The 14,315-nt window shown below is 41.8% G+C and overlaps 1 protein-coding gene across 1 annotated transcript in view; it reads left to right on the top strand.

Annotated features, from left to right (window-relative positions):
* The window catches only part of LOC115835564, a 29,951-nt gene extending 16,290 nt beyond the window's left edge, over positions 1-13,661 (top strand). The window contains exon 6 of the mRNA XM_030815117.1: positions 13,359-13,661. Coding sequence (XP_030670977.1) covers positions 13,359-13,408 — 50 coding nt within the window. The 3' untranslated portion in view covers positions 13,409-13,661. The remainder of the gene's footprint in view (positions 1-13,358) is intronic.
* Positions 13,662-14,315: the final 654 nt, after the last annotated feature.

The following is a 14,315-nucleotide window of genomic DNA, read 5'->3' as shown; positions in this document are numbered from 1 at the left end:
GTGTCTCCTATAAGGGGAATCATACAGTATTTGTCCTTTTGTGACTGGGTTATTGAACTTCTTAGGTCTTTGGGGTTTATCTGCATGTGTCAAAATTTTCTTCCTTTTAAAGGCTCAATACTAGTCCATTATATATGTAAGCCACATTTTATCCCGTCATCAGTGGGCACTCAGATTGCTTTCATCTCTTGACTGTTGTATGAGTAATGCTGCTATGAACATTGGTTTATAAGTGTCTTGAGTCTCTGCTTTTAATTCTTTGTGTCTATACCTAGGAGTGGAATTGGTCAATAGATTTTTTTGTTTTTGTTTTTGTTTGTTTGATTTTTTGAGACCGAGTCTCGTTCCGTCTCCCAGGCTGGAGGGTAGTGGCGCGATCTCGGCTCACTGCAAGCTCTGCTTCCCGGGTACATGCCATTCTCCTGCCTCAGCCTCCCAAGTAGCTGGGATTACAGGCACCCGCCACCACGCCTGGCTAATTTTTTTGTATTTTTAGCAGAGACGGGGTTTCACCACGTTAGCCAGGATGGTCTTGATCTCCTGACCTCGTGATCCACCTGCCTCGGCCTCCCAAAGTGCTGGGATTACTGCGCCTGGCCAATAGTAGTAAACATAAAAATGGTAGTTTTATGTTTAACTTATTATTTATTGTTATTTTTGAGATTGGGTCTCACTCTGTCACCCAGGCTGGAATACAGTGATGTAATCATAGCTCACTGCAGCCTTGGACTCCTGAGCTGAAGTGATCTTTTTGCCTCAGCCTCCCAAGTAGCTAGGACTACAGGTGAACGACACCACGCTTGACTAATTAGAGACAGAATCTCACTGGTTGCCCAGGCTAGTCTTATACTCCTGGCTTCAAGCGATCTTCCTGCCTCAGACTCCTGAGTTACTGAGATTACAGGTGTGAACCACTGCACCTGGCAGTAGATGTAACTTTTTGAGGAACCAGTAAACTGTTTTCCACAGTGGCTACACTGTTTTACATTCTTGCAGCAGTATACCAAGCTTCCAGTTTCTCCACACCCTCACCAACACTTTTTCTTTTTCTTTTCTTTTCTGATGATAGCCATCCTTTTTTGTGTGAGTAGGTACAGCATCTCGTTATTGTGATTTGCGTTTCCCTGATGATTAGTCATGCTGAGCATCTTTTTACATGGTTATTGACCATTTGTATACATTCACTGGAGAAATGTCTATTCAAATCCTTTGCACATTTTTTTTTTTTTTTTTTTTTTTTCTTTTTGGAGACGGAGTTTGGCTCTTGTTGCCCAGGCTGGAGTGCAGTGGCGCAATCTTGGCTCATTGCAACCTCCACCTCCTGGGTTCAAGCGATTCTCCTGCCTCAGCCTCCTGAGTAGCTGGGATTACAGGTACCTGCCACCATGCCTGGCTAATTTTTTGTATTTTTAGTAGAGACGAGGTTTCACTATGTTGGCCAGGCTGATCTTGAACTCCTGACCTCAGGTGATCCACCCACCATGGCCTCCCAAAGTGCTGGTATTACAGGCATGAGCCACTGCGTCCGGCCCTTTTGCCTATTTTTTTAATTGAGTTTTTTGTTTTGGGTTATAGGAGTTCTTTATCATGGATGGAGTTTCATAATCTCTTCCCTTTCTCCAACCCAGTAAAACCCATATATTTATTTCTTTGCTTACTTTATTCTGTGTAATTAAATTTTTTAAATGTGTGATACATTTTTCTTCCAATTAAAAATATACATGGATTCTTATAAAAATGTATAGATTATAAAGATTTCACCTGACTGCCCACCCCAATTTCAGTTTTCCTCTAAGAGTTAGCCACTATTATCCCTTCAGTGTGGATATTCAGACTTTCTTTTCCTTGAATGGACATACATGTGTAAATGTACATATATAAAAATAATTTGTGATGCCAGGCGTGGTAGCTCATGCGTGTAATCCCAGCACTTTGGGATGCTGAGGTGAGAGAATTGCTTGAGGCCAACAGTTTGCAGCTGCAGTGAACTATGATTGTGCCGCTACACCCAGCCTGGGTGACAGGGTGAGACCCTGTCTCTTAAAAAAAAAATCCTTATGTGGGGTTAATAATAGGACCTACCTTGTAGGCTATTATGGGATCAGTACAATAGGCCAGGCAAAGTGCCTATGCAATTATCTTGTGTGTAGTAAGTACCAGCATATACTACCTGTTATCTAGAAATTTGCTGAAATGTGCCTTGTATTTTCTCTCTTTCCATTTTGATCAGTCTTACTAGAAGTTATCAGTTTAATTGAGTTTTTTCAAAGAGCCAGTTGTTGGTTTTATTGATTTTGTTTTGTTTTTCATTGATTTCTGTTTACTCTATTATTTCCTCTTTTCTGCTTCCTTTGGGTTCCATTTGCTCTTCTGGCTGTTCTAGTTTTTTTTTTGAGGCAGAGTCTCGCTGTGTCTCCCAGGCTGGAGTGCGGTGGCGTGATCTCAGCTCACTGCAAGCTCCGCCTCCCGGATTCACGCCATTCTCCTTCCTCAGCCTCCCGAGTTGCTGGGACTACAGGCACCTGTCACCATGCCCGGTTAATTTTTTGTATTTTTAGTAGAGGCGGGGTTTCACCATGTTAGCCAGGGTGGTCTCTATCTCGCGACCTCGTGATCTGCCCGCCTTGGCCTCCCAAAGTGCTGGGATTACAGGTGTGAGCCACCGCACCGGCCCTCTTCTAGTTTTTTAAGATAAAGGCTTAGATCATCGACTTTAGATTTTTTGTCTTTTCTAACAAGTGTTCAAAACTATAACATAAATTTATCTCTAAGCATTGTTTAGCCACATTTCACAAATTTGGAAATGTTTATTCATTTTCATCTTCATTCAGTTGAAAATATTTTCTAATTTCCCTTTTAATTTCTTCTTTTACCCACTTATTATTTGGAAATGTGTTATTTCATTTCTAAATGTTTGGGGATTTTCAAATAACAGTTTCTAAATGAGTTGTAGTCAGAGAAAATATTCTGTGATTTCAATGTTGAGGCTTGTCTTAAGCCCCAGAATATGATCTATTCTGTGGAATGTTTCATGCACACGTAATAAGAATGTGGCCGGGTACGGTGACTCATGCCTGTAATCCCAGCACTTTTGGGAGGCCGAGGTGGGTGGATTACTTGAGGTCAGGAGTTTGAGACCAGCCTGGCCAACATGGTGAAACGCTGTCTCTACGAAAAATACAAAAATTAACTGGGTCTGGTGGTGGGCGCCTGTAATCTCGATTGTGTCACTGCATTTTAGTCTGGGTGACAAAGCAAGACTACGTTTCAAAAAAAAAAAAATGTGTATTTTGCTGCTCTGTAAAGCTTAATGTGATCCAGTTGATAGTGTTCAGGTATCCTTGACTTGAAATAATTTTCTGCCCACTTGTTCTATTCACTGTTAGGAGAGGAGTTGAACTAACACACAAGGTTGGATTACCACATTAGTTTGACATGAATCTCAGAGATCTTACCAGTACCTGATTACTTAGTAACTTTAAAGATACAAGTAATATCCTCACTTGTGTGCTCAGGCAAAGTGGGGAGAGATGTGGGACAATCTGTGTGACTCCCCCAAGTCCGTCCTCTTTGACCCCGCCTAAGAGATGAGACCTCTCACTGAGGCGTGTCTTCCCCTCACTGAGGCGTGTCTTCCCCTCACTGAGGCGTGTCCCCCTCACTGAGGCGTGTCTTCCCCTCACTGAGGCGTGTCTTCCCCTCACTGAGGCGTGTCTTCCCCTCACTGAGGCGTGTCGTCCCCTCACTGAGGCGTGTCGTCCCCTCACTGAGGCGTGTCGTCCCCTCACTGAGGCGTGTCGCCCTCTCACTGAGGCGTGTCGTCCTCTCACTGAGGTGTGTCCTCCTCTCGCTGAACAAGGAGCATTAAGGATGTGCAGTGTTCCCGTTTTGTAGTCAGATGGTTTATACACCTTAGGAAACCTTTTCCAGGGAGCCATGTCCCATAAGTCCATGGATTTTAGGTACGTTTACCAAACACAATCCTCAACTAACCACATCTTGCTAAAAACATTTCATAGATAAGGACTCTTTTCCTAGCAAATACTAGTCATTTATTTACAGAGAAGCCAGTCTCAGCGTCTCAGTGTTCTGGGGAGATGAGCCCCAGCGACTGGCCTTTATTTCCCTGGAGTATCTCCATTGTGCTGGGGAGGCATGAAGAGCAATTTCACTGCTTAGTTCCTCTTTCTTCTGAGGAGAATTGAAATCTCTCATGCTAATTATGGATTATTTTCTTTCAGCTCTGCAGTTTTTGCTTCGTGTATTTGAAAACTATGTTATAAGGTGCATGCAGTTTTTTTTTTTTTTTTTGGAGACGGAGTGTTGCTCTGTCCCCCAGGCTGGAGTGCAGTGGTGCAATCTCAGCTCACTGCAACCTCGGCCTCCTGGGTTCACGGCATTCTCCTGCCTCAGCCTCCTGAGTAGCTGGGACTACAGGTGCCCACCACCACGCCCGGCTAATCTTTTTGTATTTTTAGTAGAGACGGGGTTTCACCATGTTAGCCAGGATGGTCTCAATCTCCTGACCTCGTGATCTGCACACCTCGGCCTCCCAGAGTGCTGGGATTACAGGCGTGAGCCACCATGCCCAGCCAGGTGCATGCACTTTTAGGATTTTTATGTCATTTTCGTAAATTTGACCCCCTTTATCTCCAGTGATATTCTTTGTTGTGAAGTAACCTTGGTCTGACTACCCTCTTTTCTTCTGATTTGGTGTTTGCGTGGTGTGTTTGCCTGGTTTAGCTTTTTTCACTTTCAACCTTTGTGTATATGTAAAGTGGATTTCCTTTAGGTATCATATAATTAGGTCTTGCTTCTTTATTCACCCCCACAACCTCTGTTTTTTATTTGGAATCTTTAGACCACTTGGGTTTAAATCTGTCATCTCTGGCATTTTCAGTTACATCTTTAACTTGTCACTCTCCACTTGCAAATGGTATTACACTGCCTGAGCCGCGGGGCAGTGCTCTGACCACAGCTTCCTGCTTCTGACCTGTTCTTGGTTGGTTATGTTGCTGTGTCATATGTCCAAGTGAACACCACGGCCTGGCTAATTTTGTATTTTTGAGTAGAGACAGGGTTTCGTCATGTTGGTCGGGCTGGTTTCGAACTCCTGACCTCAGGTGGTCCACCTGCCTCGGCCTCCCAAAAGCCACCACGACCGGCCAAAAAATAAGTATTTATGTTAACCTACATGTTTATCATTTTGGGCCCTTAAGGTTTTGTTTATATCCCAGTTGCCCTCTGGTGTCATTTTCCTTCAGTTTGAAGATCTCCATTTATCATTTCTAGATCTACTGGCAGAGAAGTTTTTCAGTCTGTCTGGTTGTCAATTTTGGCTTTATCTGCGACTCTACACAAATCACTTTGTCTCACCTTGGGCCTCTCATGTATAAAATAGGAATAAGTGGCCGGGTGCGGTGGCTCACGCTTGTAATCCCAGCACTTTGGGAGGCCGAGGCAGGTGGATCACGAGGTCAGGAGATTGAGACCATCCTGGCTAACACGGTGAAACCCTGTCTGTACTAAAAATACAAAAAAATTAGCTGGGCGTGGTGGTGGGTGCCTGTAGTCCCAGCTACTTGGGAGGCTGAGGCAGGAGAATGGCGTGAACCCGGGAGGCAGAGCTTGTAGTGAGCTGAGATTGCACCACTGCACTCCGGCCTGGGTGACAGAGCAAGACTCTGTCTCAAAAAAAAAAGGTATAAGTATAATATAATGTAAATAATTAAAATTATATAATATATATAAAATAAGTGAATACTTATCAGAGAGTTGCTGTGCAAATGACATGAAATAATGCACTTGAAGCTCCTAAGTCAGTGCCTGGCACATACTGTTTGATAAACATTTGTTGTGATTTTTAAAATCTGTTGTTTTGCCTTTCTCCTTTCCCCTCACCTGGGTATCAAAGTACGTACAGTTATGGGTGGGTAACTAGACCCGAAATATACTTTTCTTGCTCAGACTAAAGCCCGGCTTGTTGACTCAGGGCAGCTTTAATGAAGAGGGTTTACTTGGAAGCTCTGCTTGTTCACAGGTATGGAGCTTTCGCAGAACCCACTCTCTACCTGGCAGCCTTGAAGGGGCTTGGATTCAAAGCATATTCTTCAGCCACGTCATCTTTAGTCAAACTGCAGGTGGAATTTGTAGCTTTTAGAATAGCTCCTATTCCTTTCATTGCTTTTTTCCTTTTTTGCTCTTGCATCTCAACCTAAAAAGAAAAACACATTAATTTGAGCCATAGGAATTTAGAAATTGTTTTTTCTTTTGCTTAGATACGTTTGACTAAAGCTTCCTTTTTCACAGGTTTTTTTTTTCCAACATTTTATTATGAAAAAATTATACTGAAAAGTTGAAAGAATTTTACAGTGCGCACCCACATATTCACCACCTAAGACTGTGCCGCTGGCATCATCCCACGTGCTTTATCACCGCTCTCTCCACCTTTTCGTCCCTCTATTCATCAGTCCGTTACATTTTTTTTGCAGTGTTTCCAAGGAGACCTCTGGACACTTGCTTCTCAACATTGCAGCATGTAGGCCCTCAGCAGGAGTTCAGAAGTGTACATTTCATAGTGAGCCTTCTGGGAGTGTTAACAGATCACAGCTTTTCTTTTTGTCTAACGAAAAGGGCTTGCTGGCCATTTGGTGTTGTAATCTCTTAGAAGAGTAAACTCTTAGTGACTATCTAAATCATTCTTAATAATTCTCTCTGCTGGGTGAAGTAGGTCTAGGAGGACCCTTTCTGACATTGTTGTTAGCATAGGTTTTAGCTTAAGGTTTTGTAAATGCTGCTTATCAAAGTGATGAAGTTCCCATTTGTTACTGTTTTTTGATAATTTTTATGCATGAGTATTGAGTTTTGTCATTTGCTTTTCTTTTTTTTTTTTTGAGACGGAGTCTCGTTCTGTCTCCCAGGCTGGAGTGCAGTGGCGCGATCTTGGCTCACTGCAAGCTCCGCCTCCCAGGTTCACGCCATTCTCTTGCCTCAGCCTCCTGTAGCTGGGATTACAGGCACCTGCCACCACGCCCAGCTAATTTTTTGCATTTTCAGTAGAGACGGGGTTTGACCATATTAGCCAGGAAGGTCTCGATCTCCTGACCTCGTGATTCGCCCGCCTTGGCCTCCCAGAGTGCTGGGATTACAGACATAAGCCACTGTGCCCAACCTGTCATTTGCTTTTTCTAAATCAATTGATTTGTAATCATGCAATTTTTGTTCTTTAGCCTATTAATAGAGTGGGTTACATTGATTTTTGACTGTTGAACCAGCTTTGCATTCCTGCAGTGAAACTACTTGGCGATGATGTGTAATTCTTTTTATATATTGTTTAATTCTACTTGCTAATAATTCACTGAATATTTTTGTGTCTGTGTATATAAAGTATATTGTCCTGTAGTTTGTACTGTCTTTAGGTTCGATATCATGCTAGTATTAGCTTCTTAAAATGAATTGGGAGGTTTTTCCTCTTCTAGTTTCCAGAAGAGATTGTTTTGAGTCTGTGTTAATTCTTTTTTAATGTTTGGTGGAATTATCCAGTGAATTCATTTGGGTCTGGTAATTTCTTTTTTTGGGGGGGGGATTCTTAGAATTATGAACTCAGTTTTCTTGATAGTGGTAGGGCTATTCAAATGATCTATTTTATATTTGGTGGGTTGTAGTAATTTGTATTATTTGAGGAATAAGTCCATTTTGCCCAAGTTGTCAAATTTATGTGTGTAGAGTTGTTCCTAGTAATTCCTAATTATCTTTTTTGATATCTTAAGAGTCTGTGACGTCACTAATGTTGGTAATTTATGTCTGTTCTTTTTTTTTTTGGTCGGTATTGCTGAGAGAGGGCTGTCAGTTTTATTTATGTTTTCAAAGACGCAGCTTTTTGCTTTACTGTTTATTGTTTCTCTGTTTTCACTTTGTTTCTACTCTTACCTTAATTATTTCTTCCTTTCTGCTTACTTTATTGTGCTATTTTTTTTTCTTTTAGGTTGTCGAGGTGGGCACTTATATTATTGATTTGTTTCCAGGTTTCTAACGTGCCATTCATTTAGTGCTGTAAATTTCTCTCTCATCAAATTTCTCTCTCATCACCCACTGTAGCTCTTACCCATACATTTTGATGTACTTTACTTGCATTTTCTGTCAGTTCAGAATATATTTTAAAATTTCCCTTGAGACTTCCTCTTTGATCCATGGGTTATTTAGATGTTTTAAAGTTTAGTTTCTGAGAGTTAGGCAATTTTCCTGTAATTGTTCTCTTGTTGACTTCTAATTTGTTTTCATTGTTTGAGGGAACATATGCTTTGTGATTTTAATTTCAAAAAATTGGTTAGGTTTGTTTTATGCCTCAGAATATGTTCTAACAGTATTTGTTTTGTGGATACTTGAACAGATTATGTATTCTGCTTTTATTGGCTGGAGTGTTCTATAAATCTTGATTGGGTCTAGTCAATTGATGGTGATATTGAGTTCTATATCCTGGCAGCCTTTCTGTCTCCTAATTTTATTCACTGTAGAGAGAGATTTTGAGGTCTCCAACTATAAAAGTATAGATGTCTTTTTATCCTTTCAGTTCTGTTCATTGTTTTTTGTTTCAAATTGCTGCATCTTAATGGTGTATTGACCAAGTTCTCATTTTGTAATGTTGCCGTCTGTTCCTAGTAATTATCTTTTTTTTTTTTTTTTCCTTGAGACGGAGTTTCGCTGCTTTTGCCCAGGCAGGACTGAAGTGGCGCGATTTCAGCTCATCAACCTCCAAACCCACCAGGTTCAAGTGATTCTCCTGCCTCAGCCTCCTGAGTAGCTGGGATTATAGGGGCCCGCCATCATGCCCAGCTAATTTTTGTATTTTTAGTAGAGATGGGGTTTTGCCATGTTGGCCAGGCTGGTCTCAAACTCTTGAGCTCAGGTGATCCACCCACCTTGGCCTTCCAAAGTGCTAGGATTATAGGTGTGAGACACTGTGCCCAGCCCTCTTGGAAATTATCTTTGCTCTGAAGTTTACTTTATTTGATATTAATGTAGCCAACTTCTGCTGTCCTTTCAGTAATGTTTGCATGATCTTTCTTTTTCTATGCTTCTATTTTCAGTTTGCCTATTTGAAGTCACTTTCTTATGGACAACCTGTAGTTGGATCATGTTCTCTAGCCTACTCTCCCAGTGTCTTTTAATGTATTTAGACTTTACATTTAATGTCATTATTGTTAAATTGAGGCTTAACACTGCCATTTTATTTTGTATTTTCTATTTCTTCTGTTTTTCATTTTTTCGGTTTGGTTCTTCCTGGCTCTCTGTGGTTTACTTGACCATTTTTAGCATTTTATTTTGATTTATCTGTAGTGTTTTAGAGTGTATCTTTTTGTATAGCTTTTTTGGTGGCTTTTCTAGGTAATATATTACATACAAATTGAGCATCTCTAAACCCAAAATCCAAAATCAGAAGTGCCCCAAAATTCAAAACTTTTTGGGCACCCCAGCATGATGCCCCCAAGTAGAAAATTCCATTCATAAGTACTTAGCATGAATTTTGTTTCATGCACAAAATTATTAAGAATACTATATAAAATTACCTTCAGGCTCTGTGTATAGGGTATATATAAAACATGAATGTATTTCGACTTGGATCCTATCCCCCAAATATCTCATTATTCATATGCAAATATTCCTAAATCTGATAAAAATCTGAAATGTGGAGCACTTGTGCTCCCGAGCGTTTTGTAAGGGACACTCAGCCTGTGTATGTATGAACAGTTATTAGATTGTACCTAGCGTTGTCATTTACCAGCTTCAGGGATATAGAAACTACCTCCCCTGACGTTCCTTTATGTTCTCCTGTTCATAATATACTTGCCTTAAATATTTCATTTGCTTACATTTATAACCACTTATGACAATGTTATAATTTTTGGTTGAACCTTCAGACATAATTTAGCAAAGTCAAGAGGTGAGGGAAAAGTCTATTGTATTTATGCATTGGTGTGCTTGTCATCTCCTCCTTCCAGAAGTTCCAGGGTTTTCTTCTTTTATGGTTGCCATTCTGCTTAGAGAACTTCCATTAGCCTTTCTTTTGGTGCGGGTCTTCTGGTGACAAATTCTGTTTTACTTCCTCTGAGAATGTTTTGCTTTCCTTTTCATTCCCAAAGGACATTTTTGCTGGGTATAAGAATTCTGAGTTAATGGTTCTTGTCATCATTTGAAAAATATTTTGTACTTTCAGCCGGCCTCCATGGTTTCTGATGAGAAATTTGCTGTCGTTTGACTTGCTAATCCACGATAGTTAAGGTACTGTTTTTCTTTAGTGGCCTTTGAAATGTTTTCTTTGTCTTTTGTTTTTTGGAGTTTGGTTATGATATGTCTTAGTTTGGATTTCTTTGGGTCCATCCTGTTTAGGGTTTGCTTACCTTAGATCTATAGGTTTATGTCCCTTGCCAAATTTGGGAACCTTTAAGCCATCACTTCTTAGAGTACAGTTTCAACCCCAACTTCTTTTTTTTTTTTTTTTTTTTTTTTTTTTTTCTTCCGAGACAGAGTGCAGTGGTGCAATCTCGGCTCACTGCAAGCTCCGCCTCCCGGTCAACCCCACCTTCTTTCTCCTGTCCCTTTGTGAGTTCAGTGACCGGAGTTGTTATAGTCCCATAGGTCCCTGAGACTGTTTTGTTTTTTTGTTGTTTTTTTTTTCCCCCACAGGGGCATGTACTTCTTTCTTTTCTTTTCTTCTTTTTTTTTTTTTTTTTTTTTTGAGACAGAATCTCTCCCTGTTTTCCAGGCTGGAGTGCAGTGGCACCATCTCAGCTCACTGTAACTGCCGCCTCCTGAGTTCAAAAGATTCTCCCGTCTCAGCCTCTTGAGTAGTTGGGATTACAGGTGCCTGCCACCATGGCCAGCTAATTTTTGTATTTTTGTTAGAGATGGGGTTTCACCATGTTGACCAGGCTGGTCTCAAACTCCTGACCTTGTGATTCGCCTGCCTCGGCCTCCCTAAGTGCTGGGATTACAGCTATGAGCCATCATGCCCTGCCTTAGGGGCATGATTTCTTCTGTGTTATTCACATTGGGTGACTTCTATCTTTTACATCACTGATTCTTTGCCCTTTTTCCTCCATTCTACTGCTGTGTCCATTCACTGAGCTTTTAATTTTGGTTATTATATTTTTCAGTTCTAAACTTTCTATTTGGTTTCTTTTTTTTTGTCTTCCTTTTCTTAGGCTTTCTATTTTTTCATTTATTTCACATGTGTTTGTAATTGCTTGTTGAAGCCTTTTTATCATGACTGCTTTTAATTATTGGCCACATTATTCCCACATCTTTCATCGTGGTATTTCTATAATTGTTTTTTAAAATTTGGTTTTAGATCTTCCTGGTTCTTGGTATCATGAGTGACTTTCTCAATAGAACATGTTGTTAGGCGACTCTAGGTCTTACTTAAATCTTCTGTGTAAGTGGTTAAATCTTTCTGTGACCCTGCCCTGGCAGGGATAGGGCGTGCTTCACCTCATCACTGGCAGCTTGAGATGAAGTCCAGGCTTCCCACTTTGCCTAGAGGCCCTTGGTTACTGTGAGGCAGGGGTAGGAGTTCTGACTCCCCAGTGGTGTCCATGGTTTGTGTATTTTCTCACCCACTGTTTCAGAGTGTACATGAATGATGGACTGGGCAGTCAGGATTGCGATGGAATAAGCAGGAGGGTGTCAGGGAGAAGGGCTCATGGGTGCTCAAGGGCAGAGCTGCCCTCTTGGAGCTTTGGGGTTGTTTCTGGGTTCCGCAGCCAAGCAGAAGGGAGATGTATTATTTAAAAGCAGAAAATGCAGTGACTCTTAAGGAAGGGCTTAGCCCTTGAAGTGCTGGGCCAGCCTCCTTGCCTGAAGGGTGGCTCAGTGGGGATGCCCTGAGAAGGGCAGGGGCACTGCTTTACCTGTCAGTCTTTTGCTTCTCCATCTTGAGCCCAGTGTGCAATTCAGTATTCTTCATGTCCTTTTAAATAACTATTAGCTCTCAGCTGCAAAGCTCCAGGTCTCACATCCTACTGCTGGTGCTGGGCACAGTGTGCATCACCCTGTGCCTTTCCAGGGAGTGCTGAGATGTGTCCCTCTCCTGCCTTCTAAGGTCCCTCCCATCCAGTGGAGAGCATATCCAGGTCATGGGTAGCCGGAAAACTGATGTCTTCTGCCCAAGGGGAGGCAGTCGGTAGGGGTGTTGCTATTACCTGTCAGGATCCAGGGCTGCTGGCCTCCAAGCTAGTAAGCAGCAGAGAGGCAGGCCCAGAAGAGCCCAGCTCTCACCCTGCCACTGGGAGCTGTGCTGTTATAGGGGATTCGTGGGAGGTAACTTACAATTCCCCTATAACGATCTGTACTCTGAGGTAGATGCATGCTTAATTGGAAGACCAGAATCCTTTGAATTATTTTCACTCATGTGATTGCCTTCTAGCTACTTACAAAACACTTCTTAGTATGGAAATTTTCAAAGATACATAGAAGTAGAGAGAATAATATAATGAAATATCACTAGTTAGAATGTGTATTCTAACTGCTTACTTTATCTTCCTCTAAAATATGTCCATAAATGTGTTTCATGAGTCATTCATGCTGGGTAATTTTATCAAGACATTGTTTTTACTTTGAATTTGGTTTTGCAACATAAAAATAATGGCTAGTGTTTTTCTCTGTTTAGGAGATGTGCTGCGGATAAATATTGACTGATATTGACTTCAAATTTCTGTTAGTAACTTTTTTTTTCTAGGAGGGAGACAGAGTCTCATTCCGTCACCCAGGCTAGAGTGCAGCAACACAATCTCAGCTCGCTGCAACCTTCCGCCTCCTGGGTTCAAGCAATTCTCGTGCCTCAGTGTCCCGAGTAGCTAGAATTCTAGTCGCACACCACCACACCCAGCTAATTTTTGTATTTTTTTTTTTAGCAGAGAAGGGGTTTTGCCATGTTGGCCAGGCTGATCTCGAACTCCTGACCTGAAGTGATCCACCCGCCTTGGCCTCCCAAAGTGTTGTGATTACAGACGAGGCGTGAGCCACCGTGCCTGGCCAACTTTTGTATGATGTTTTCAAAGAGGCAGTATGCCATGGTGGCTCAGAGTCTCTGTCATGTGCCGTACTCCTCTGTGTGGCCTCGGAGAAGTTGCTTAACCACTTGGTGCCTCAGTTTCTTCATCCATAAAATGGATGGACAACACTGCTTGACAGTGCTGGGTGTGAGGGTTGCCTGAATTCATATGTGTAAAGTGGTTAAAACCATTGTTGCCACATATCATGCATTTGAGTACTACCTGTTGTCATCATCCATTTTCCTAACATTACAACAAACTGTGGCCACATTGTCCACAGGTGAGATGTTTTCATGTCTTGTTTTCTAGATGTGAATGAACTGAAGGAGTATCTTTCTGTGCTGGTTAAAGAGCAGTAGGCCCTGGCCATCCAGTCAGCCACCACCACCCTCTCAGCCCTGCGACTCAAGCAGAGGCTGGTAATCTTGGAGCACTGTTTCATTGCCTTGAACTGTTTTTCAGGAGAATGTCAAAGTTAAGTGGAAAAGCAGCAGCATTTCTCTGCCTCCTGTGGACAAAAAAAGGTAATATAAAGCGAAGAAAGAATCCTAATGGGCCGGGCGTGGTGGCTCACGCCTGTAATCCCAGCACTTTGGGAGTCCGAGGCGGGCGGATCACCAGGTCAGGAGATTGAGACCATCCTGGCTAACACGGTGAAACCCTGTCTCTACTAAAAATACAAAAAAATTAGCCAGGCGTGGTGGCGGGTGCCTGTAGTCCCAGCTACTTGGGAGGCTGAGGCAGGAGAATGGCATGAACCCGGGAGGTGGAGCTTGCAGTGAGCTGAGATCCGTGTTACTGCACTCCAGCCTGGGCGACAGAGTGAGACTCCATCTCAAAAAAAAAAAAAGAATCCTAATGCCAGTTAAATATAAAATTCAGACTGTTTTGTTTCAGAAAGTTTAATTAAGATTTTCAATATAGTGTCTGTCTTCACCTTCTGAAATTTATTCTTGCTTTCCCTTTTTGTATGTTTTATGTAATCTGGAGAATGGATTTGCCAATTTGCTCATGTAGTAACAGACCATACTATGTAATCTGTCATTATTTATTTTATTCAATTAAATTTTTTTGTTTTTCTTTTTTTTTTGAGAGGCAACGTCTTGCACTGTCACCCAGGCTGGGGTGCAGTGGTGTAATCATAGCTCATTCTAACCTTGAACTGCGGGTCTCTAGTGATCCTCCTGCCTCAGCCACCTGAGTAGCTGGGACTATAGGCACATGAAACCATGCCTGGCTAAATAAAAAATAATTTGTATGTGTGTG

Source organism: Nomascus leucogenys, chromosome 6, assembly GCF_006542625.1.
Source record: "Nomascus leucogenys isolate Asia chromosome 6, Asia_NLE_v1, whole genome shotgun sequence".
In the NCBI taxonomy this organism is placed as follows: Eukaryota; Metazoa; Chordata; class Mammalia; order Primates; family Hylobatidae; genus Nomascus; species Nomascus leucogenys.
Note: the sequence above shows the minus strand (reverse complement) of the source record. Positions and strands in the feature narration are given on the sequence as shown.